Below are 25768 nucleotides of genomic sequence, written 5' to 3'. Positions count from 1 at the left end.
ATAGATAAAATTTGCTTCTTTACCTAAAAACCAGAGAATCAATGAAAGGGCCATTTGTAAATTATAATTACATAATATAAATATATTATTTTCCATTGGTGATTACACAGTACCTAAATTAATAGCTTAGCTGTGCAGAAGTCTAAAACTCAGGTTCAGATGGTGAGTAGTTCTTCTGGTCTCAACTGGAATTCTTCAGAAGTACAGGCCATTTAGCCTATAGGTGTGCCATCACTCACATGCCTTGAGTTTTAGAGATCTCTAGTCTAGGCACTTCCTTGAAAATACTGTTTGGTTATGAGTCTTGCCTGAGCTTTGTTAAGCTTCTGATTATGAGCAAGCAATAAAAGGAGAAAAATTCCAATCCCATTAGGGATTAGGGCAGTTTCAAACTGCCCTAAATTCTACAAATCAAGAAGCAAAACCTTTTCTACACCCCATTGGTCAAATCAAGTTTAGGCACCAAGTCATCTTGAAGACTGGAGAAATAGACTCCACCCATTGGCAGGAAGAGTAACACAGAATTTTTCATCACTATAGATTTTCTGACTAACTATTCTGACTTGTATTGATTAGCCAAGTCTCTGTTAGAATTAAGTAACATCTCTCCCTGACCCTCTTATCCCTTGAGAAATGGTCTCACTATGTAGCCTAAACTACCCTGAGCTTGTGATTCTCCTGTTGTAGCCTCTGGAGTTCTGGGTTATAAGTTGGCGTTCCAACATCTTGCTTGATGTGATATTTGATCCCACTGCTCCGAGGTGGCATCACTACAACTTCTACTAAGGAATGTCAGTTGTCTTCCATGTTGCTTTTTTTCTTATATGCAATGTATTTGTAATAAGTCTTTTAAGTACTTTCTATTCTCCTTGTTTATTAAGTTTTCTCTGTGTCCTCCTGTACCCAGTGGGTGTGTGTGTGCTCATGCTACAGCTTGCTTGTGTTCAGAGTTCAGAGGACAACCTGCAGGATTTGGGTCTCTCCACCGTTTGAGCTTGGTGTATTGGCCTCAGGTTGTTTAGCTTAGTGGCAATTGTCTCTCCACCTGCTAAACCATCCTACTGTCCCTTAAAATATCTTCTCAATGAGTTTACTACAAATAGGACTTGATTTGGTCACATGATATTCTAGATTCTTTTGTGCCTTGTATTGAAGAGGCTTCTAACCCTCAAATAAATTTCAGGAACATAAAAATAGAAACACAGCCTTGTTACTGAATTTGAAAGGATCCTCCTCAGCACTCTATCGCAAGGAAATTTTCAACACCAGTGAATCAGTTTATGTGTACAAACATGAATGTTTTTACATCATATATGTATATATATATACACATATACATACACACACACTCTGATTAACTGAGGTGTTCACAGGACAGAAGTTTGGAAGATATATAGGAAAAGCCTTTTTGAATCTAAAGATAGCATCAGAGTAGGCCCTACTCTAAGCAACAAGGGTATCAAGAGAGTCATATATCTTAATACCTGCTCAAATGTCCTACAAATTCAGCATGTTCTTTTATAGGCTGGAAATGGCAGAGCTATGATACAATGCAGATTGTGTAATGCCCCTGTTTTAGCTAAAATCTATGCATCAAAATTTTCTTAAATGTTTTCATTAAAAAATACCAGTTTTAGGTGAATGAACATTTTTGTATTAATACTTTGTTTTTTTTATGTTTCCAATGATATTACAGTAGTGTTTATAATTCAGTGATGAAGAGTTTTATGACATGTTAATAAATGAAGATTTACCTTTACGAAATACTCTCTACTGTTACATGCTGATGAGACTCAATCACTTTTCCTCCTATTTAAAAGTAATTTGAGGGCTGGAGAGATGGCTCAGAGGTTAAGAGCACTGGCTGCTCTTCCAGAGGACCTCAGTTCAATTTTCAGCAACCACATGGTGGTTCACAACCATCTGTAATGAGATCTGGTGCTTTTTTCTGGCCTGTAGTCATACATGCAGGCAGAATACTGTATGCATAATCAATCAACCAACCAACCAACCAATCAATCAATCTTAAAAAATAATTTGAGAAGGCTCTAAGTTTTATTACTGAAACCCATGCCAGAGGTGGTGGTTGGTTGGTGGTTCCCAAAACTACCTGTAACTCCAGCTTGAAAAGATCCAATGGTTTCTTCAGACCTTTTTGGGCACCTCAAAGCATGTAACATTTTCTCTCTCTTTCTCTCTCATCTCTGTCTGTCCTTCCTTTTCTCCCTCCTCATCCCTTTCTTCCCATATTTATTGCTTCATTACTCACAGTGTTGGGTTTTATATAGTCTATAGACAATTTCTTATCCTGTATTACTGAGACTGTACTTACCTCCTCCTGTTAACTCCCTAGTCCTCACTTAGACAATTTCTTATACTATATCATGCCTGTGACTGTATTCAGCCCCTCATTACTTCCCTAGTCTCCACACACTCTCTTCTCTTGCTAGTCTCCTTTCTTCCCACCAGGCTCTCTTCTACTTTGTGACATGAATTTGTGTAGGGAATAATACGTAAAACTAAAGATTAAAAAAATTCAGCAAAGTGCCAATAATACTAAATGTACAGTAAATAACAATAAAAAGGGATTCACTATGACAAAAACAGAAAGATAAAAAGATAAGAAAGAAATTGGGAGTGGGGAATGCCTTTAATCCCGGCACTATTTGTCTTTTGTTCTTCTTTGTCAGACTTTTTGTTCAATATCATGATGCCCAGTTACATCCATTTCCCATTAAATTACATAATTATTTATTATTATTATTTATTAGTGTTTGAGATTATTTATTGTGTTTTCAAGGGTGTAGTTAACCTCCTTGGGTTGGAGTTTTCCTTCTAGCACCTTCTGTAGGGCTGAGTTTTTGAATAGATATTGCTTAAATTTGACTTTACCATAGAATATCTTGTTTTCTCCACCTATGGTGAGTGAAAGTTTTGCTGGGTATAGTAGTCTGGGCTGGCATCTGTGGTTTCTTAGAGTCTGAAAGATATCTGTCCAGGCCCTTCTAGGTTTCAGAGTCTCTGTTGAGAAGTCAGGTGTAATTCTTTTTTTTTTGATATGTATGAATTTTTACATGTATATATATACACATACACACATATGTAATATTACATATATATATATAAATCAACAATTAAAAGAGGCTGTGAATTTGAGAAATAAAAAAGGGAATGGTACATGAGAGGGTTTGGAGAGAGGACAGAAATGGTGGGAAATAATGCCAATCTATTACAATCCCAAAAAGGTTTTAAAAAATAATAAATGAAAAAATAAATAAGACTGAATAAACAAGTATTCTTAGCAGAGTAATTATTAATATTATTACAGATTATTTCATGATTTAAATAATTAAAATAAATATATAAAATTATATAATATAATTAAAGTTGTATTTCGTTCATAGAAATATCATTATATTTTAATTATTTTTTTAAAATTTTATTTTATTTTATTTTACAATACAATTCAGTTCTACATATCAGCCACGGATTCCCTTGTTCTCCCCACTCCCGCCCCCCTCTCCTTCCCCCCAGCCCACCCCTCATTCCCACCTCTTCCAGGGCAAAGCCTCCCCCAAAGACTGAGGTCAACCTGGTAGACTCAGTCCAGGCAGGTCCAGTCCTCTCCTCCCAGACTGAGCCAAGCATTCCTGCATAAGACCCAGGTTTCAAACAGTCAACTCATGCAATGAGTACAGGACCTGGTCCCACTGTCTGGATGCCTCCCAAACAGATCAAGCCAATCGACTGTCTCACCTATTCAGAGGGCCTGATCCAGTTGGGGGCCCCTCAGCCATTGGTTCATAGTTCATGTGTTTCCATTCGTTTGGCTATTTGTCCCTGTGCTTTATCCAAGCTTGGTCTCAACAATTCTTGCTCATATAAACCCTCCTCTTTCTCGCTAACTGGACTCCAGGAGCTCCGGGGCCTAGCTGTGGATCTCTGCATTGGGGCTGGAGAGAGAGATGGCTCAGCAGTTGAGAGCACTGGCTGCTCTTCCAGAGGACCCGGGTTCAATTCCCAGCACCCACATGGCAGCTCACAGGTGTAATTCTAATGGGTCTGTCTTTATATGTTACTTGGTCCTTTTATTTTGTAGCTTTCAATATTCTTTCTTTGTTATGTGTATTTAGTGTTTTGGTTATTATGTGGTAGGCAGGGTGCTTTCTTTTCTGGTCCAATCTATTTGGTATTCTGTAAGCTTTTTTTTATGTCCTTCTTAAGGATAGGAAATTTTTCTTCTATGATTTTGTTAAAAATATTTTCTGGGCCTTTGAGTAGGGATTCTTCTTCTATTCCTACTCTTATTTTGTTTGGTCTTTTCATAGTGTCCCACAAGTCCTGGATGTTTTGTGTCATGAAGTTTTTAGATTTAATATTTTCATTTACCAATGTATCATTTTTCTTCTATTGTATCTTCTATGCTTGAGAGTCTCTCTTTCCTCTCCCATCTGAGGAGAGGAAAGCTTGTGTCTGTAGTTCCTGTTTGCTTACCTAGATTTTCCATCTCCAGGATTCCCTCAGTTTGTGTTTTCTTGTTTGTTTCTATTTTCAGGTTCTTGAACAGTTTTATTCATTTCCTTCACCTATTTCTTTGTTTTATTCTTGGCTTTCTTTAAGTGATTTATTAATTTCCTCCCATTGTTTATTTGTGTTTTCCTGGATTTCTTTATTTTCCATGTAAGAACCTCTATTATCTTCATAAAGTTGGTTTAAGGTAATTTTCTTGTGCTTCAGCTATGTTGGACTATTCAGGGCTCTCTGTAGTAGGATAGCTGGGCTGTAGTGGTGACACATTTCCATGTCTATTGTTGTGTTCTTATGCTGGCCTTTAGGCATCTGGGTTTTGGGTAATAAGTTTTAGGGGTCAATTTCTTAGTTTATCTTTGTTGGATGGGTGTTTTCCCCCTTGTTTTTGTTTCCTCTCTGGTCTATGGCCTGAGTTGCCTATGATTCTGGTGACCAGAGAGTCCACTGGGATTATGTCAGCCTGCATGGCCTCTGTGGTTTTGGGTGTTGGTGCTGCCTTTGAAGTTCTGGGAATTGGCATGGCCTCTGGAGTTCTGGGTATTCTCATGTCCTCTGGCAGTGCAGGGGCTTGAGCTGGACCTATGGGCCAGGATATTGTGACATTGGGAATGGGGCTGTTGGGGAAAGCTGGGCTATCTCTGAGGTATGTTGGAGATCTGCAGGTAGGGTCTTACCTGGGGTTCTGGGTACCAGCATGGTCTCTGGTAGGACAGGGGTCTTCTGCCAGAGTTATGGGTCAGGATATGGACTAAACTTGCTTTTCTATAGAACCCAGGACTGCCAGCCCAAGATTGGTACTACCCACAATGGGCTGGGCCCTCACCCATAAGTCACTAATTATGAGAAGGTCTACAGCCAGATTTTATGAAGGCATTTTTGTTCATTGAGGTTACATCCTTTCATATAACTCCAGGTCAGCTTCTGTAGCAAGTTGACATAAAACTAGCCAGCACAATTGATCCCCTATCAACTTGACAAACAAACACAACATTGAGCCTTAACATTTCTTTTCTTATTCTTCCCTGAGATCAGACATTAACATCAACATCACAATGTAAACATTCTAAAATTTAAAATCTCATAGTTTTAAAAAATACACTTAAAAATTGAGTCTCCTTAAAGTTCAAAGTCTTGAGGCCAGGTAGAAACCTGGTGCAAGGGAAACTCCCATGAATCTACTGGATGACCCCAGCTAAGACTCCTAGCAATAGTGGATAGGTAGCCGGAACTGGCCATCTCCTATAATCAGATTGGTAATTACCCTGATTGTCATCATAGAGCCTTCATCCAGTGACTGATGGAAACAGATGCAGATATCCACAGCCAATCACTGGGCCAAGCTTGGGGAAATCCTGCTGAAGACAGGGATGAAGGATTGTATGACCAGGGGTGTCAAGGTCATCACAAGGGAATCCAAAGAAACACCTAAACTGGGTTCATCGGAACTCACAGAGTCTGGACCTCCAGCTAGGGAGCCTGCATGGGACCAACCTAGGCCCTCTACATATGTGTGACAGTTGTGTAGCTTCATTTCCTTGTGGGACTCCTAGTGGTGGAAGCAGGTCCTGTCCCTAATGCTTTGGCTGGCTTCCAGGCACCTATTCATGCTAGGTTGCCTTGCCTAGCCTTAATACAAGGGGAGGAGCTTAGTCCCAGCTCAACTTGATATGCCATGCTTTGTTGACACCTATGGGAGGCCTGCCCCTTTCTGAACAGAAACAGAGGAGGAGTATCCACTGGGGGTGGAGTGGAGGTAGGGAATGGGAGGAGAGGAGAGAGGGGAAACTTAGGTGGGGATATAAAATAAATGAATATACTTATTTAATTATAAAAATTAAAAAATCCAAAGTCTTTTAAAATTCATTTTCTCAACTGTGGCCTTTTGTAAAATCAAAAGTAAATTAAATAATTTCTTTTTTCAAGAAGGGAGAACCAGGGCACAGTCACAATCTTGATTGAGCAAATCCACACCTAGAATGTGTAAATACCTCAATGCCCAATCACTTGGGGTTCACTCATGATCTTCTGGACTCCTCCAAAGGGCTTGGGTCACTTCTCTGACTCCACCCTCTCCAGCACACACAGCCTATTTTCTCTGCTCAGGCTGGCTCCAATCCACTTTTGCTGCTGTTCTCGATGCCATTTTAAAAGAGGTGCATTTTTTTTCTTTTAGAATGTTAGCTCTTCAAAAGCAGGGGCAATGTTTTCCGTATGTTCTATTGTGGTTAGTACACTGCAAATGTTCAATAAATATTGGTGATGGGAGGCAGAGAGTCTCAATGATGAGGGTGATAAAAATCCCAAGCACTGTTCTATGGCTTATTTCATTATGATTTGATTACATTCAGAAATATCAGGTCTTTTGTACAAATTATCCCAAATACTGCATTCAAATAAAAGTGCAGTGGAGGTGGAGGGTATTTTCAAGAGAAATGAAATCACATGCATTTGTGGTGCCGTGAAGAATCTTCATTCACAACTCATTTACCTTGATTTTGCCTCAGTTCCCAGGCCAAGAAGAATTAAGCTATGGACAGGAGGATGTCACTTGATTCAAGTAAATTACAAATAATACCTGAAACTTGTCACATTTGTCTAATTGGCTATTCATATGCATTAGACATTGCTAAATTTTGATTCTGAAATTGTGATACTTACCTGCTATTCGTTATTGATTTTTTAATGAATAATGCCCAATAGATGAAGAAAGATTTGCAACCTCAAATTTTCCACCCCTTGGAATTTAAATAGTAAATTTGTTTTTAGCTTATTTCCCTAATTGTTCCCCCTTTCAAAAAATATAATGTGATCTTTACAAATGTGTTCTTTAACAGTTACCACTATTATATTGGTTATTGTGGTGGGGTAAGATTATTGGTGAGCTAAGCCTGGCAAACTCTTTTTGTCTTCAAGTCTGTTGAACAAACAGTTAATAATATCCAAATTCAACTCAGGCAGAAAACAAGCAAGGTTACATCACATATTAGTACATAGTAACATTATGGTTAAATATAGCATAGTTTATATAGTACACAGTCATCTGAAATTCTGCTTGCATGTTCATGTATCATCAGTATATTTAAGGTAGTTTACTATAATCCATAAGCCGAGTGCATAGTCTTCTCATTGCTGCCTTCATCTCTTTATTCCTAAGTGTATAAATTACTGGATTTAGGAAAGGAGTAATAATTACATCAAAGATGGCAAGAAATTTATCAAGATGTGATGTTGGAAATGGCCACATGTAGAAGAAGATTAAAGGTCCAAAGAACAAAATGACCACCATGACATGAGCTGACAGAGTGGAGAGAGCCTTAGCTAAACTACCCAAAGATTTCTTTTGAACAGTCATCAAAATAAACATGTAAGAGATGATCAGAATTAAAAAGGAGGCAACAGAAATGAACCCACTGTTGGCAGTAACCATAAATTCCAGTGCATTGGTGTCCATACAAGCAAGTTTAATAAACCGAGGAAGGTCACAAAAAAAGCTGTCTAATTCATTAGGGCCACAGAAGGGCAAGTCTACCACAAAAAGCAACTGAGTCACTGAGTGGATGAAGCCAATAATCCAAGAAGCAACTAAAATCAGAATGCACTTTTGTGGACTCATGATGGTCAGGTAGTGGAGAGGCTTACATATGGCAACATATCGATCAAAAGCCATGGCTATGAGCAGCAGCATCTCAGTGCCTCCAATTGCATGGATCAAAAAGATCTGAGTGATACAGCCCCCAAAAGAGATGGTTTTGTGCTTTCTGAGAAGGTCGTAAATCATCTTGGGTGCTGTTGATGATGAACATATCAAGTCAATGATGGAAAGATTGGCTAATAGGAAGTACATAGGAGACTGTAAATGGGGGTCTGAAGTTACAGTTAGCACAATGAGAAAATTTCCCAACAGACTTGCCACATAGAGCACACAAGAAAAGAGGAAGAGAAATAGCTGGATTGTCCATGAGTTGGAGAGTCCCAGGAAGACAAACTCAGATACCACAGAGTGGTTTGCTTCATGCATTGCCTCTGTTGGCTGTGACAGCCTTCATGCTGTATGAAATAGGAGAACAATGGGAAACTCTGATTTAGGACAAGCAGTGTTCAACTGACAAAGTCACATGAAAGACTAGCATGCCTTTGGAGAGAGTTATGTATGAATAGTGAAAGAAAAAGAGGCCATAAATTTGAAACAAAGCAAGGGGGTGGGAGATACATGGAAGGGATTAGTGTGAAGAAAGGAGGAAAGTGATGTAAAGATATTCTAACTTCAAACAATAAAAAAGTGCTTCTTTCAGGCCAGACCCAAAAAGCAATTACTACTCCTCTCATATATCTCATTGTTTAAAGTATACCAAAACTTAACCATTTCATTTACTTAGATAAATTTTTAAAAATATATATATATATATATATATTTTTTTTTTTTTCGAGACAGGGTTTCTCTGTGTAGCTTTGCGCCTTTCCTGGGACTCCTTGTAGCCAGGCTGGCCTCGAACTCACAGAGATCCGCCTGACTCTGCTCCGAGTGCTGGGATTAAAGGCGTGCGCCACCAACCCGCTAAAATATATTTTTTATATTTTAAAAATATAATTTTATAGGCATATCTTTCAGATGTAGCTAAAAGATTTTTTGGATATTAACTGTCCATTGTTTTTTACATCAACACGGTAACTGTCAAATTCTTAAGTTACTGTGTTTTCCATTATTTGGCAATTATTTAAGATATTAATATTAGTATATGATCACATTAAAAAGCCTATATATACATTTCAGGATCAGAGAAGAGGAAACATTCCTCTTCTCTCTATATTGAAATGAGAAGGAGACAAAAAAGGACCGATGATGCAGGTTTATAGGTTTATACTCACTATGATTTGGAGAAATTAAAGAAAGCCATGGACACTCTAAAGCAGATTCTGCCTGATGTCCAGTGGAGGAAATAAAGGAAAATATCAAATGAAAGTGACAACCAGAATGAGAGCCATGTGTTATAATCCCCACAAAGAAGTGAGAGCAAACATGTCAGCAGATGAGGTGAGTTCCTGTCTCCTTGTAGGTAAAGACTCTTCAGTTCATTCACAACTAAATTAAATGCATGCCAAATATCAACACAACAGCCTTTTCTTATCAATTAGACAGGAGTTTAAATGTCATGGTTTAGTGATGGATGGAGAAGCAAGCATTCTCATACCTGATGGCAGAAAAATGAAATGGTTAAGTTTGAAATGCCTTCTGAGTTTTTACAAAGGTGTTTGCTTTGGTTCAGCACTTCTTCCTCTAAGGTTCAAAATTATTGAGTATATTCACATATATATTCATGTGAATAAAGTAGACAATAAAATAACTTTTTTGTTATTTTGTCTAAAGCACTGTTTTCAATCTCAATGGCTCAAAAATGCCTTCAGTATGTGACATAGGATACTAGGTAAATAACTCACCTTCGAGTGTTGTAATTTTTTGGTCTTTCAAGTTAGTAAAGGTTTAAAAGTGGATAAGTTACTATGGTTTGTAAAAATCTGGAAAGCAGGTATGGACATTGTTGGTGGACTGTCCAGCTAGTCAACTCTCTGTCTCTAATCAAATCTCAGTTCCCCAGGTTTTAAACTTTCCATTTGTTTCGCAGAATGGCTCTACTTTAAAAGAGGGCAGAATTGGGGGTGAGGGTGATGCTAGGACAGAGGGATACTCTCTTCAAACTTCAGTGGGCCCCTTTGCAGAGGACAACATCCACACAGCCCATTGAATGTGGAGAGGTTGAGCTGGTGCCTGTATTGAGCCTTCACCTGTGCGTTCTAGTTTCTTTGGTGAGGGAAGGTACTCTGCAGGCTACTGAAAGGGAAACATGGATGCCAACCCACCCACAAACCCCTGGACTTACAATCTGTCCTTCCTGCAAGGTGTGCTAGGGTAATGGGTGGCACAGCACTTGTGGGAGTAGCCAACCAATATCTGAACTCCAAGCCATGAGAGGGAGCCCATGTCCTACACTGCTTGGGATAGCTAGGAACAGGAGACTGGATAGCCCAGAGACATAGGGTAGAATCAAAAATGACTGGTTAAAAATCAGTGAAATGATTCCTAATAATATTCTTCTATACTCATAGATTGGTGCCTTGTCCAGTCATCATCAGAGAGGTTTCCTATGGCAGAAGATGGGAGTGGATGCAGACCAACAGCAGACATTAGGCAAGAGAGAGAGAGTCTAAATGTGTGGTCTCCATTGGATCCTTCCACTCTGCACTTTGGGAACCCCATGGAGGGAGTGAGGAATGACTGTAGGAGTCAGAGGGATGGAGGACACCAGGAGAACATGACTCAACTAAGCAGAGTGCATACAGGCTCACAGAGACTAAAGCAGGAAGCATGGTGTCTGCATGGGTCTGCACCAGGTCTTCTGTGTGTATATTATGGTGTTTTTGTGGGACTTTTACCAGTGGGAGTGGGTGTATCTTTGACTCTTTTGCCTGCTCTTGTGACTCTTTTCCTCCTATTGGGTTGCCTTGTCCACCCTCCATATGAGGGCTTTCGCCTTGTCTTATTATTTCTTTTTTTTCCTTGGGTTTGGTTGTTGTCTCTTGGAGGCCTACTCTCTTCTGAAGGGAAACTGAGGGGAAGAGGAGAGGAGGAAGGTGGGAGGAGTGGATGGTGTGTGTGTGAAACTCTGGTCAGGGTGTGTTGTTTGATAGAAGAATCTATTTTCAATAAAAATGCAGCAAAGTACTTCAGACTCCATGCTTCAGTGAAAATAGATTAAAGTCATATAGTTAACTGAATACAGTTTATTAATGAGGATTTGGACCTCAGTCTCACTGTCTTTGCACTGTCCTAAATCTCAGACTGTGCTCATCACAGAACAAAACTCTCTGCTCACACTCCACTGCTAAGTGTAAAGTGTAAGATAAGGACAAGCCTCAGAGACCTCTCCAGAGCTGTGCATTCCCTCCTGTGATCAGGGGCAGTTTATCCTTTCCCTGAGCCAACATAATCAGGCAATGAACTTAAATCATGTGAAATTAACACTAATGGAACAGGTTGATAATGCTGGAGTCTTTGTTAAAATATAAAATCAACATTTGAAGCAGTTCAGGGAAAGACTGTCTATTCTTGGTAAACTTGTTTTTCTGAGTTATTAAAAAAGTTGAATTAAATTAGAGTTTCTGGATAGAGCTGAAAATTTCCTTGGAAGAGTTCCATATGATCATCACAAGCTTCTCCACTGTTTCTTCTTCCCGAGAGGGACAGAGAGAGCCCAGGACATCAGTCAGTGTCCTAGAAGTTGTATGGAGAGGCCATTAGAACTGAATGCTTCCACAGGAGTCCTCAGTGTTGCCAGGACAGACTGAAAGACTGCTGTCACCCAGTGACACTTTGCCAAGTGTCTGTGATGTTCTTTTGATTCTAAACTAAGGAAACAATGGTCCAGGAAGGTCAAGGACTCTGCTTAAGTCACAGAACAAATTGTTGAAAATCTGGAGCAAGCATGTTTGCCTTTTGGCTTCACCAGTCCCAGATTTATTTATTATTTCATTCCAAGCATTTATTTTGCTCTGATTATTTTATAATTTGTGTCCTGTCTGTGCCCTAGTGATCACAACCTATCACTTGGACAATATTATAAGAAGAGAGGGTTCTGAAAGTTTCACTATATAGGAATAATGAATGTTGAATCAATTGTTTGCTAATCATCCCTACTTGATTATACAATATGATTATGTGTCTTAACAGTTTATTGTATACCTACAAATACTGTATTTATAGTTAGAATTCAGCCCTTCAACCTATATATATGAACTCTAGTTTCTTTACTGTTGTCCAAGACTATTGATATTTTCTCTATCTGGCTATACTTTAACTCTTATTTTATTCCTTTTTTGGGTGTGCACATGTAAGACTTCCATAAAAATGCCACTGGAGTAACCTCTACCATGCCAAAAATCTCATGACTTTGCTCATCCCTCTGACTTGTACACTTTAATTGATGGGTAATATGTTGCAATTTCCGTAATGAATTTATTTCTTCTGGTTGATTAGGATTTTCCTCTGCTCTATGTGTTTCCACTTCAAATTCTGATTTTTCTCAAAGACAGTTTCTACCAGTGCGATGGTCAGAGGTACAAGGAAGGGCTGGATAGGTAGATCAAAATGAGCAAAGTACAACACACACACACACACACTCTCTCTCACACACACACACACACACACACACACACACACACACACCCCAGTATGAAACTCAGCAGTTTGTGTGCTAACTAGGGAAAGTAATGAAAAGGCAGCTTCCATCCCCCTAACCTACCTGGATCAGTGTTGGAATGATCACGAGTTAGACAACCCGAACCTGCCGAGCTCTAGCCTATGCCATGGCTTGGCATAAAAAGTCAAGTGTAATACCTCCACAGAGGGAAAGGTGGCTAATTAGCAGCATGGGAAAGTCACTTCAGTGTTGCCATAGAACTCTGGGACTGCCATTTTGAGTACATTTGGCCAAGGGAGTTGTTTCCTAGGACCACAGAAATTTGACCAGAGTCAAAGGAAAACTGATAATGGGACAGTGGAGGAGAAAGAAGGGAGACCACAGAATTATTTTACTATAGAAATTCACTGCTAAGTTTTATCCCCTTTGAATAGTAAAGCAATGAATATTTAGTGATATATTAAAATGATAGAATGTAAATCTCAATTAACATATTTTATCAAGTTGTTGTGTTTACTATTTTACAATGGTACGTGAAGATATAAAATGTATTTAGAATTTGTAAGTACAGTTGAAGGGGCTCACTTTTCTGCAGGCAGTAGAGTATTTAGAAACAAAACAAGGTTGCTTGGTTTTATAGCCTAGATTTTGTCAGATGGTGTCTTTGGTTTCATTGATCGGTCTTTTTTGTTTTAGTTTCTTTATCTATAAAACAAGAATGAACATATTACCTACCTTCTTTTTTGCCAGAATTGAATCAGTGCATATAAAAAACCTGAAATGTTAAATACATATGATAATTGTTGAAGGTGGTGCAGAAGGGACCTGTGGGTGGTTACAGGTAGAGAGAGTCTTGGTGGAAGCCCAGAGTTGGCTGTGGTGCAGGCATGGGTGGCCAGAGTAGGTAGGGTCACTAGCTGTGGGACCTGGGATTAATCTGGAGGGTTATGAAAAAGATATGATGGGTAGGTCAGCTGTACTCACCAAGTTTGACCATGGAGGAGAACTTGAGACATCTGGGTACCAAGTGGGGTGGTTATAAAATTGAATGTTTAATTATATGAAACAAAATTTATGTCAGATTATCATTAGTCTTTTTGCCCTTGGTGTTTTATTTACTAGCCTGTTTGGAACTGCCATAGCTTTCACCCCATCAGCATCCTTACAGGATTTTAAGAGCCTATTGATTGTTCTAGTTCAGCTGCAACCACAGCCATTGCTTCCTATAAGCTTCATTTTACACCACCACTACCACCACCACAAAAATGTTTATTGAATGCTTATTAAAACAGGGAAATATAACAATAAAAAGGAGTTATGCTCATCTTCAACAGTAAATTGCTGGACATAATCCACTAGGCTCCTTTTGGAAGTTTAAAAACACTATAACTGGTAGATTGAGTGGAAAATCAACTTTGTTTTGAGGTATTTTACATAGTAATTATAAAAGGAACATGTGGAAAACATTCCTTAATTTATTTTGCAAAATCATCAAGGTAAAATACTGTACAGAATTATGACTATTAAGTACTTTCTAGGAAGCATCCGGCACAGGGTCTGAGCATAGAATCTCTAATTCTAACTCCCGGTATCCATGGTGATGAAGGTACTAATGACAGTAACTTGACAAATCCCTGAATGTAACCTGGTACACAAACTAATAGAGAGCTGAAATATCACTGAATTTGTTTTCCTCATTGTCATGGAGTGTAGAGTTACACTTTTACTGTTTTTTAAAAAGTACTTAGGATACCTTCCTGTACCTAAGAATCTGGTAGCAGAGTTTCCTCATTGCTGCTTTCATCTCCTTGTTCCTGAATGTGTAGATGACTGGATTCAGAAAAGGAGTGAGGACTGCATCAAAAATAGCAAGAAATTTGTCTAAGTGTGATGAAGGGAAGGGCCAGGTGTAGAAGAAGATTAATGGTCCAAAGAATAAAACCACCACAGTCACATGAGCTGACAAAGTGGAGAGGGCCTTGGATATGCCACCTGAAGAGTGCTTCCTAACAGTTACCAAAATGAAGATATAGGAAATGATCAGTATGAAGAAGGTGCCCACAGAGATGAGTCCACTGTTGGCTGTGACATGAGCTCCAATTTATTAGTCTCTGTGCAAGCAAGTTTAATGAGCTGAGGGAGATCACAGTAAAAACTGTCCAATGTATTAGGTCCACAGAAGGGCAAGTCTACAACAAAAGCTAGTTGGGCCACTGAGTGGATAAATCCCAGGATCCAGGCTACTGACAAAATTAAAATGCATATTCCTGGTCTCATGATGGTCAAGTAGTGCAGAGGTTTACATATGGCTATGTATCTATCAAAGGCCATGGCTATGAGCAACACCATTTCTGTGCCTCCAATAGCATGAATAAAGAAGATCTGAGTTATACAACCCCCAAATGAGATGGATTTGTGTTTTTCTAAAAAGATCATAAATCATCTTGGGTGCTGCAATAGAGCAAACTCCCAGGTCAAGAAATGAGAGATTGGCCAGCAGGAAGTACATTGGGGAGTGCAGGTTGGAGTCAGCGGTCACAGAGAACACAATGAGGAGGTTCCCCATCAGACTTGCCGAATAGAACACACAAGAAAAGAGGAAGAGAAGTAACTGGATTCCCCACGTATTGGAGAGTCCCAGGAACACAAACTCAGATACAATGGAGTAGTTGTTTCCATCCATTGCAGTGGAGAACAGAGCTGTATTCAACAAAACCTGAAAAAGGCAGAGGAGAAAAATCAAGCTTTGTATGGAGTTAGTAATTACATCAGTTTCAAACTATAAACAAAACACATTGCTGCATAGAATCAATACACCTCAGCATAACTGTGGGAAATTGGCAGTCACTCAGTGTCATGAGCCACCACATCTAATGTCCTTTATTTTCTAACATTATCCAAATAAAGATTGGGGAATACTTAGGGATAAGTATTAGAAAAGAACAAATGACTGGCCTGAAGAAAGGTTATGAGAAGACTGAAAACTCACTGAAAATAACAACATGAGATGAAGGAAATGAGAAGAACCCCTCTGATTTCTCTCTCCCAATTTTTTTGCTCCTGCCCATGGTGTTTCCCAAACACCAAGGAGTTTCTGCTGATCTTTGTTTTTCTTACCTCTTCTATTGCTCCAGTTAGCAAAGTGGTACAGTACTATTATTCCCATTTATGCTGTCTTGTAGTTAATTTTATATCAAACCATATTCACCTTTTCCATATACACGGAGAAGATAATGTAGAAACCCTAACAACACCCCACTTTAATAACAGTCTAGGGAGTACAAAGGGTTACAAGCTTAGGTTGTAGATGCATCAGAGTAAGAACATGGTCAGAAAAGACACTTAGGATGCAGAAAAAAGCATAGATTATGTGAATAAAATACATAAAATTCCATTTTATAATGAAGTTTATTAACAATTTCTACATGATCGATACTTGAGGATCACTTCCACACTGTTTTGTCTTTTCATACTTCATTGCATGGTAGAAAGAACACTATTTGGAGTGAGAAAAACAGTATCACATCCTAGCCCCAAGTCTTTGAGAACTCAAGGAAGGTTTTTCTTCCATCCCTTCCACAGTTCATTCACTGCCTGCCTCCCACTTAATTGTCTGTTAAATTAAAGGGGCTGAGTGCAGATGATAAATAATTATCCTGTCTAATATTTTGGTTATTTTATGATATAATACTTGTCTACTATGCAATGAAACTCTTCATAATGATGGTATCCTCTTCTCTTTGGGTTGCTACTATATTCACTCTTGTTCCTTGTTTGTAGCTATTTATATTTTTATTCTATAGAAGACCTTTCCACAGATCAATCTAATTCTTATTCCTTTTGTTATGCAGTTAGAACACAACCAAAAATTTATGGTGTCACTTATTATAGCCCTTTGTGATCAATGAACAAGCACTTACTAGATGTCTACCATACTCAATGTTCACTGAATTTTTGAAGTAGTAACACATTCAGTTAGTTTTCTATTTAAGCACACAACAATGTAAATAATAGTAAGATTGCCAAATAAGTAATATGTACCTATAATTTTTCTGAAGTAGAAATGATACCTGTGAGTCAGCCTGATGATGGTTGTGGTCTGAAGGAAAGAAGACTCCATGCTGCATGTTCAGAGATAGTTCTGGTTCATTTCAATATACAACTCATGTCTGGGCTTAAAGATTTCCTGACACAGCCAAGGAATCTCTGCAGCAGTACCCAGTTGACGAAATCTCTATGAAAGTAATGACCCAATCCAAAACAAAACCAGCAACAACTACGTGCATGGCACCATACTTTCTTCCACACACTATCTTTGTCTGATACTGGAAGAGTTGATGTTATTCGTAGAAGAATTTAGACCACAAGAGTAGAAGTAACATTTCAGAACAGTGAGTTGTAGAAACCCTAACAGTCCGATCAGCTTCTTCTCCAATATTTATAGGAGACTTGGCCTTTTCTCATAACTGTTCAGTTGTGTGCTGCACCTTAGTAGCTGCCTGGTTGCCTTATAGTGATTCACAGTATGCTTGGCAGATTTAAATGGGAGAAGGCAGGCTGCACTCATAAGCATTGGGGTTTCTTAGTTTTCATAAAGTGCATCTATAATTCATCACAACTCCTAAAATAAACATGGAGAAGGAGAACAATCCATTCAACACCTGCAGCTCAGAACAACCTGGTTGTTTCCAGGCCATCTTTATCTATTTCCACACGAAGACCTTTAGTGTTTCAAAGAACAGACAGTTCTTTGCACTCTCTGATGCAGAGTCTATTATTACCCACACTTATAAAGCTGCCTCCTAAACTTCTAGCTCCTTGGTTTTGGATCTCAAACTTAGAGTTAAAAAGGTAATTTAAGTTTCTGACATTGTATCTTTCTTCTTTCCCTTAGTTTATTTTTTTAGCTCATTAATCTTAGTTTAAGTATTTTTTCTGGTATATGGTAATATTTAATTGATTTCTAAGGAAAATAATCTGTCATTAAAAAAAACTATTCAATATTGCCTAGTTAGGATGTTAGATATTGTACTCCAATAGGCTATTTCTATATTTGTCAATAGTGCTCTTAAAGGTTTATTTCCAAAGACTTAAGCATAGTATAGCTTTCTTCTGGTTAGAAGTAGCATTATTTCATGTACTAACATCTACATGAGTGCTGCTACTGTGGGAGACACAGCTAATTGGCCCACAGAGGAGTACTGACCAAATGATACCACAGAGACTTGAGATCACCAGTATGAACTCATTTGTGCAAGAAAATTGTTACCCGGAATCCTGGCAAGTCAATAGAGGAAGCTTTCAATGAGTCACAAAGGAGGGTATGTGAGAGAGACAGAAAGATGTATGAATGTAAAAGACCTAAAGTATCTGCATAATAAGATAAAGTTGACTAGACACTTAAATCAAAACTACCTTCTTATTTTTAAGTATTCATGGAGACAACATATGTGACCAAAAATTTTATATACATTTGTGTATGATATTTATGTATAAATTAAAATATAATTACATCATTTCCCTCGTTCCTTTCCACCTTCCAATTTTTCCCTGTGTCCCATCTTGCTATAATTCATGGCCTTTTTTCTTTGTTATAGTTACACACACATACACACACACACACACACACACACACACACACACACACACACACATACACACACACATGTACGTATTACTTGCTCAGTTTGTTTAGTATTACTTGTGTGTATATGATTTCAGAGCTTACCAATTGGGGCTCATCCATGGGAAAGGCTATTTCTACACTCTCGGTATTCCTTAATTTCCTGTAGATTTTTGTCTATGGTTTAATGGAATTTCCCCCTTTCATGTTGGCATGTTTATCATTGTTGTAATTGTTCAGGTCTTATTTTGGCAGCAACATTATTGAGGTATCATGGTTTAAGCTTCCCTGTTATTTCTAGGAGACATAATATCACAGAGATTTTATGAACCCCTGGCTCTTACAATATTTCTGCCCTTCTTCCATGATGTTCCCTGAGCCTCAGGTGCAGAAGTTGTGTTGTAGATATATTAACAGGGGCTGGGCTCCTCATAATCAGTTGTTCTTTGCATTTTATCCAGTAGTGGCTTTCTGTAATGAGGAGTGGTAGCTACACCATGGATAGAAGGATAGGTATAAAGAATGCAGATAGGAATTATGATGGTTTAGTAAAATAGAGGTAGTAGGTTCTCTTCTAAGATCCATGATCTCACCAGGTAGCTGGCTAGATTTATAGTACTAGGCATGGTTTTCATCCTGTAGAATGGGTCTTAAACCCAATTAGACAGAAGTTGGCTACCACCAATATATGCCTACCCACTACTGCACCTTTAGGAACTTCAGGAAAATGAATATTAAATCTACTTTAAGACTCCACTTCAACCTAGTCAGAATTGCCATCATCAGGAATACAAATGACAACAAATTCTGGAGTAGACTTTGGAAAAGAGTATCTTTATACACTGTTGGTGGGACTGTGCAGTACCATAGCCACTTTGGAAATTAGTATGTTGACTTCTAAAAAACCAGAAAGAGAACTACCTTAGAAATAGATCTTTCTCTCAGTGTCTGTGCTACTGGTGTTATATTTAGGAAGTGATCTCCAGTGCCAATGCGTTCAAGACTACTTCCTACTTTCTCTTCTATCAGATTCAGTGTAACTGAATTTATGTTGAGGTCTTTGATCCACTTGGACTTAAGATTTGTGCATGGCCACAGATATGGATCTATTTGCAATCTTCTGCATGTTGACATCCAGTTGTGCTAGCACCATTGCTGAAGATGCTTTCTTTTTTCCTTGGTACAGTTTTGGCTTCTTTGTTGAAAATCATATGTCCATAGGTGTGCAGATTAATATCAGGGTCTTCAATTAGATTCCATTGGTCCACATGTCAGTTTTTATGCCAGTACCAAGCTGTAAATTGGACCTCCTGAAATTGAGAAGCTTTTGTAGCGCAAAGGACACGGTCATAAGACAAAATGACAGTCTACAGAATGGGAAAAGATCTTCACCAACCCCACATCTAACAAAGGATTGATCTCCACAGTATATAAAGAACTCAAAAAGCTAGACTTCAAAATACTGAACAATCCAATTAAAAAAATGGGCTACAGAGCTTAACAGAGAATTCTCAACAGAAGAATTTCAAATGGCTGAAAGACATTTAAGGAATTTGGCTAAGATAAAAAACACTGAAGACAGCTTATGTTGGAGAGGATGTGGAGCAAGGGGAACACTCCTACACTGTTTGTGGGATTGCAAACTTGTACAGCCACTCTGGAAATCAGTATGGTGGTTTCTCAGAAAATTGGGAATCAATCTTCCTCAAGACCCAGCTATACCACTCTTAGGCATATACCCAAGGAATGCTCAATCTTACCTCAAGGACACTTGCTCAACTATGTTCATGTCAGCATTATTTGTAATAGCAAGAATCTGGAAATAACCTAGATGCCCCTCAACTGAAGAATGGATAAAGAAAATGTGGCATATGTATCCAATGGAGTACTACTCAGCAGTAAAAAACAATGACATCATGAAATTTGCAGGCAAATGGATGGAACTAGAAATTATCATTCTGAGTGATGTAACCCACTCATAAGTGGATATTAGATGTAGGGCAAGGGATGGCCAGACTGCACCCCATGGCTTCATAGAGGCTAGCTGACAGGGACCCTGGGAGGGACACATGGATAGCCCAGTGAAGTAGAAGTGGATGGGATGTGAATGAGTGGGCTGGAGGTTGGGGGGTGGTGAAGGGCAAGGCATAGGGGGTGAGAACATAGGGAAATGGGAGGGTAGAGCTGGAGTGGGGACAGAGTGGGAGAGCAGGGAAGGAGATACTGTGATAGATGAAGACATCATGTGAGTGGGAAGAGGCAGGGTGCCGGGGAAGCTCTCAGGAATCCACAGGGATGACCCCATTCTGGACTGCTGGCAGTGATTGAAGGGATGCCTGGACTGATCTACTCTGGTGATCGGTCTAGTGAATACCCTAACTGTCATCACAGAGCCTTTATCCAGTGACTGATGAAGGTGGATGCATGGATCCATGACAACATGCCAGGCTGAGCTCCAGGAATCCAATTGAATGGAGAGTGGAGGGATTTCGGGGGCAGGAGACTTCAAGACCATGATGGGAAGATGTGTGGAGATGACCAGCCACACAGGTGGAGACCCATGAACTGTAGACTAATAGCTGTGGAGCCCCCATGGGACTAGACTAGGCCCTCTGGATATGGGAGACAGCTGTTTAGCTCAAACTGTTTAGGGGACACCCGGGCAGGGGAATTGGGATCCATCCCTGGTGCATGGGCAGGCTTTTGGAAGCCTGGTGCTTGCGGTATGGCACCTTGAGTAGCCTTGGTGCAGCTGGGAAGGGCCTTGATTTGGAGAATGTGGGATCAAGGGTGGCTTGGGAGGGAGAGATGGGGGATGAGAGGAAGGAGGAGGAGGGATCTGTGGGTGGTATGGAGGGCGAGTAGAAAATTTCTTAATTAAAAAAATATTAAAAAAAGAAATAGATCTTTCCAATTGTAGGAGCCAGCGGGATCAAGGAAATCACAAGAAAACCTACAGAACAACTAACCTGGGCTTATAGGAACTCACAGAGTCTGAACCAACAACCAGTGCATGAGAGTGAACTAGGCCCTCTAGATATATGTGACAGTTGTATAGCTTGGTCTACTTGTGAGACTCCTAACAGTGGGAGCAGAGACTGTCTCTTAACATTCACAGGCTCTTGGGAAATCTATTCCTCATACTGGATTGCCTTGCTTAGCCTTAATATAAGGGGAGGGGCTTAGTCTTACTGCAAATTGATATGCCATGTTTTGTTGATAGCCTTTGAAGGTTTGTCTCTTTCTGAACAGACACAGAGGAGGAGTAATAAGGAAGGGGAGGTGAATTGGTGCAGAGGGAATAGGAGGAGATGAGGGAGGAGAAACTGTGGTCTGGATGTAAAATAAATAAATAAATAAAATAAAAAATTAGACTCTTCTATACCACCTAAGCACTACCAAAAGCACTCTATATTCCTCTAAAGAGAAACTTGTTCTACATTCACGTTCACTGCTGCTCTTTACACAAGGCAAGAAGATGGAATCAGCCCCAGATGTCTATCAACAGAATAACATCAGATAATGTAAATGTGATACATACACATAGTGGAATTTTATTCAATAGTAAAGAGAAATGGAATTTTCAGGGAATGGTTGGAATTATGAAAACTATGTTGTGCTGGACAACCTAGGTCCAGAAGCCAAACAGTGTGTGTTTTCTCTTCTGTGTATGTAGCCTTGTACACACACACACACACACACACACACACACACACACACACACACACACACGTTAGAATGTCTATAGAGACCTGGAGTACAAAAAGTCTATGACAGAATGTGTGTGGACCAGAAGCTTTAAGGAGATTGGGAATGGTAAAACATACGTGATTTGGAAAGTAGAGGAAGGAATATTTGTCATTTGATAAGGTTCAAACAGCAGAGGAGGGTGGATGAAGGAGAAAATGGGAACAGGTGAAGAGTTACTCAAGTCTAAGCATGTTTGAGGAGTCAAATGGACACCAGTACTGTTGTGGGGTATTCACCAGGGAAGACTGCTGAGACATGGGTTCAAGCCAACAGAAAGTCTTTATTCTCATGACTACACTAGGTGTTCAGGATCCCAGTGTAGCAAGGAGCCTTTCTCAGGGTGATCTTTTGAGCACAAAAACCATGTTCTGAGTTGACATACTTCAGTTAATGAGAACAGTTAGCCAGAAGTGGATCTGCAGAAGCTAAAAAGTAAGGTTAGTATATTCTGAGATTTTCCCAGAATTATGTGGATTTTGATGGATTAGTCCTTTGTTTTAGTTTTTGCAGATGGTGCGGTTTACATGCTGAATGTTCTACATCATGAATGGTATTTCCATCATGGAGTCAGTTGTGATAAGGTCTCAGGGCCTATTAAAGTCTGGGGCCCTGTTACACTACTTTATAAGTTAGTTATAAAATGTAATTAACAAAAGACTTTGAACACAAAAATTGTGCATTGGTAAATGTCCATTCTAGAAGTCATGGGTTAGTAACATGCCCCAGTGACTACTGTAGGGTACTTACTTAGGAGTTGTTAGAGTAGATATTCTCAGAGGCCCATGAAACCATACAGAATGCAACCACTGTTATTGATACCCACCCGAACTGGACAATAAGACCCCATTGCTGAAGATACCACACACTTTGGCTACAGAATACAGAGAAATCATGTTGGAACTGAATTGGAAGCTTCATCCCTTCTGGATAGCCTTCATAGTACTGGAAGTCACTGTGTGATAGTCTTCCTTAACTTTATACTTCGCATGCTAGAATACCAACTTGCTAGGTATCCAGTGCTTACTGGAACAAGATGACATCACTGTTAGGAAGGTACCCCACTGACTTCTAGTTGGATCTGAAGCTTTCTCTGTAGGAGGGAGTTTCTGGCTGAAGTTCCATGGCTTGGCAAGTCATAGGAGGGGGGTGAATTTATCACTTTTGCCTTGCTAATTAGATATGCTACCAAACTGCCTCCTAAATATTCGGTGATACCCATAGGCCAGAGTTGTTCTCAGCCTTGATTAATGAAGCTTCTTCTTTTTTTTTTTTTTGCAACAAATGGCAGTTCTCTTGCAGCAAATACAGACTCATGGCTTTTCTAGGTGAGGAGAAATGAGTTTTGAGTGCCCAGCATTAAATGAAATACTTATTTAACTCCCTTACAAGATTCAAAGACCATTACAGAAGAGGGAACAGCAATAATGTAAAAGCTGAACAATAGGGTAGAAGGCTGGGAAATGGTGTCTTATGGACAGGACAAGGCAGAGGCACTCAGGAACTCACAACAGCTGTGGTTGCTTGCATAGGGCCTGCACAGAACTGAGCCACTAAATATTCAGTCACAGATGGGGGCAGGGTGGTTGGGTCTCTCCCCAGGTCAGCTAATGAAAGTGGAGGCTACTGGAGGAGAAGAAGTCATTGTCTACAGTGATGTAGCCCTGGTGAGTTACTCATGCTCCAGTGAATAGCTTCACACTTATGCCCTTGCAAACAGCCCTGGCTAAACCCAGTGGGTCAAAATGCAAAACCAAAACCAAACAAAAAAATGGAATGGCTAGGAACAAAAAGGGGTTAGAGTAGGAGGAGGATAAGAGAGTGTGGAAGAGGAGTATGACTACAATGTACTATATGCGTGTATGATTGTCAAATAATATATTAATTAAAAATTAATCTCTTTTCAAACCTAGAACTTTCAAAGTACAAAATTATATATAAATGGAAATTAAACTACATTTTCTTGTATAAGAAAAATGAATCAATGAAGAAATGAAGAGAAAATAAAAATTTGAAGAAATATTGTTCACTAAAATACCTTTTTAGACATAAATGCAAATTTTTATGTATTTAATTTTCCTGCTCAAAATAGTTTCTAGGATTGATATGTTTGTTGGATTGATTTTTTTGGAACCATTTTTCTCATTCTCTTTCCATTTTCAAGTAATTCTCAAGTTATTTGATATGCTGTTTATTGACTCTGATATGATAGCTGTTTTTTGAAACTGCGTTGCTCATATTTCTCAGACAACAAACTTGAAAGATTTATCATATTAAGTCTGCAGTAGGAAAACAAATTTTGAACATTTAATATTAGAGATTTACAATATATAACTCTTACATACTGAATTTTATTTTAAAACATCATAAAATGCTATATAACCATTGCTTTCTGGATTATATGATCAAGAATTTGAAAAGCATTTTAAATAACTAAAGAATTATACTTCACATAAAATATGATAAATTTATAGAAATCAGAACTTTATTATCGTTACTTATGCATTTCAGCTTTCAACAACACTGTTTACTGAATCATAACTGATGAATTTGCTATTCCTCAGAATCTTTTATGTTAGATTTTGCTCTTGCTATAGCTACCAGCTGTCTGTATGGGCGAGGTTCTTGGTAAAACATATTGTTAAGAAATGGTCAAAATTTCCTTCACATTTTCTTATTTTCTTTAATATACATACAAAAATTGTTCTAAAAATAAAATTCTTTCAGAAGGCAAAGTTCTGTAACTCATGCGCTTATAACACAGTCATTAAAAATCATCAGTGATTCACTGTATTTATTAGCATCCATCAAATATTATTTAGACATTGGTGTGTGTGTAGAGGGTTTTTTTTCTCTGTGTAGCCCTGGCTGTCCTGGAAATCACTTTGTAGATCAGGCTCTTCTCAAACTCACAGAGCTTTGCCTTCCTTTGCCTCTTGAGTGCTGGGATTAAAGGCATCCTCCACCATCGCCTGGCTGTGTATAGAGTTTTGATGTAGAAGATGTTTCATTTTTTACCACTTAGGACACTTTATTGGCATATGACAATTTACAAGGGTCCCTGTTGAAATACACACCACACTTGAACAAGAATCATTTAGCCAGCTACATTCATTCTCATGGGGTAATATTTTTCCCTCAAATTATAATTTAATTCCCAACACTGATTTTTAACTGTGACAAAAGGGAACAATAACCATTTCAATCCCTTGAAATAGAGTGCAACTGGAAAAAGCTTTGCTTTTTATCAAAATGCCTAAGATGTTGAAAAGCATACACACCTAACAATTGTATCCCACGATACTATAGTAAAGTATGGTGATAAGAACTCTGCATTAGAACACTACTGTGAATCTTGTGTGTTTCAGAGCCAAACATAAAGCAGCCTGTGTGTATTTTTTGAGATCACTATTTATTTCCCAGTTCATCACATGTTACAAAGCTGGATGGCTCCTCTTGGTAAAGCTGCTTGATTATAAGTGCCAGGAAAATAACTGTTAGTAGCTGCATCAATGTACTTCCTTTGCTCAGAGAAAAGAAATAAAAATGAAGGATTTTTCTAGAAAAAAAAAAAAAAACAGTTTCCGAAGATATTTCTTTTTGAGAGTTGTAGTAAAAAGATTAAAAAAAAAAGCTACTTCAAAATTTCTTTTTTAAAATGTGGTTTGACAGCTGT

The 25768-nt window shown here is 38.8% G+C and overlaps 1 protein-coding gene and 1 pseudogene across 1 annotated transcript in view; both read right to left on the bottom strand.

The window, feature by feature from the left end:
• The window catches only part of LOC114697525 (olfactory receptor 4F6-like), a 38630-nt gene extending 30082 nt beyond the window's left edge, over positions 1-8548 (bottom strand). The window contains exon 1 of the mRNA XM_028875788.2: positions 7647-8548. Coding sequence (XP_028731621.2) covers positions 7647-8548 — 902 coding nt within the window. The remainder of the gene's footprint in view (positions 1-7646) is intronic.
• A 5918-nt stretch (positions 8549-14466) lies between these two features.
• Positions 14467-15405, bottom strand: LOC114697482 (annotated as a pseudogene).
• Between the last annotated feature and the right edge of the window lie 10363 nt (positions 15406-25768).

The sequence above is a fragment of the Peromyscus leucopus genome, chromosome 4, assembly GCF_004664715.2.
Source record: "Peromyscus leucopus breed LL Stock chromosome 4, UCI_PerLeu_2.1, whole genome shotgun sequence".
Lineage (NCBI taxonomy): Eukaryota > Metazoa > Chordata > Mammalia > Rodentia > Cricetidae > Peromyscus > Peromyscus leucopus.
The sequence above is the reverse complement of the archived record's forward strand: the minus strand, read 5'-3'. Positions and strand labels throughout refer to the sequence as shown.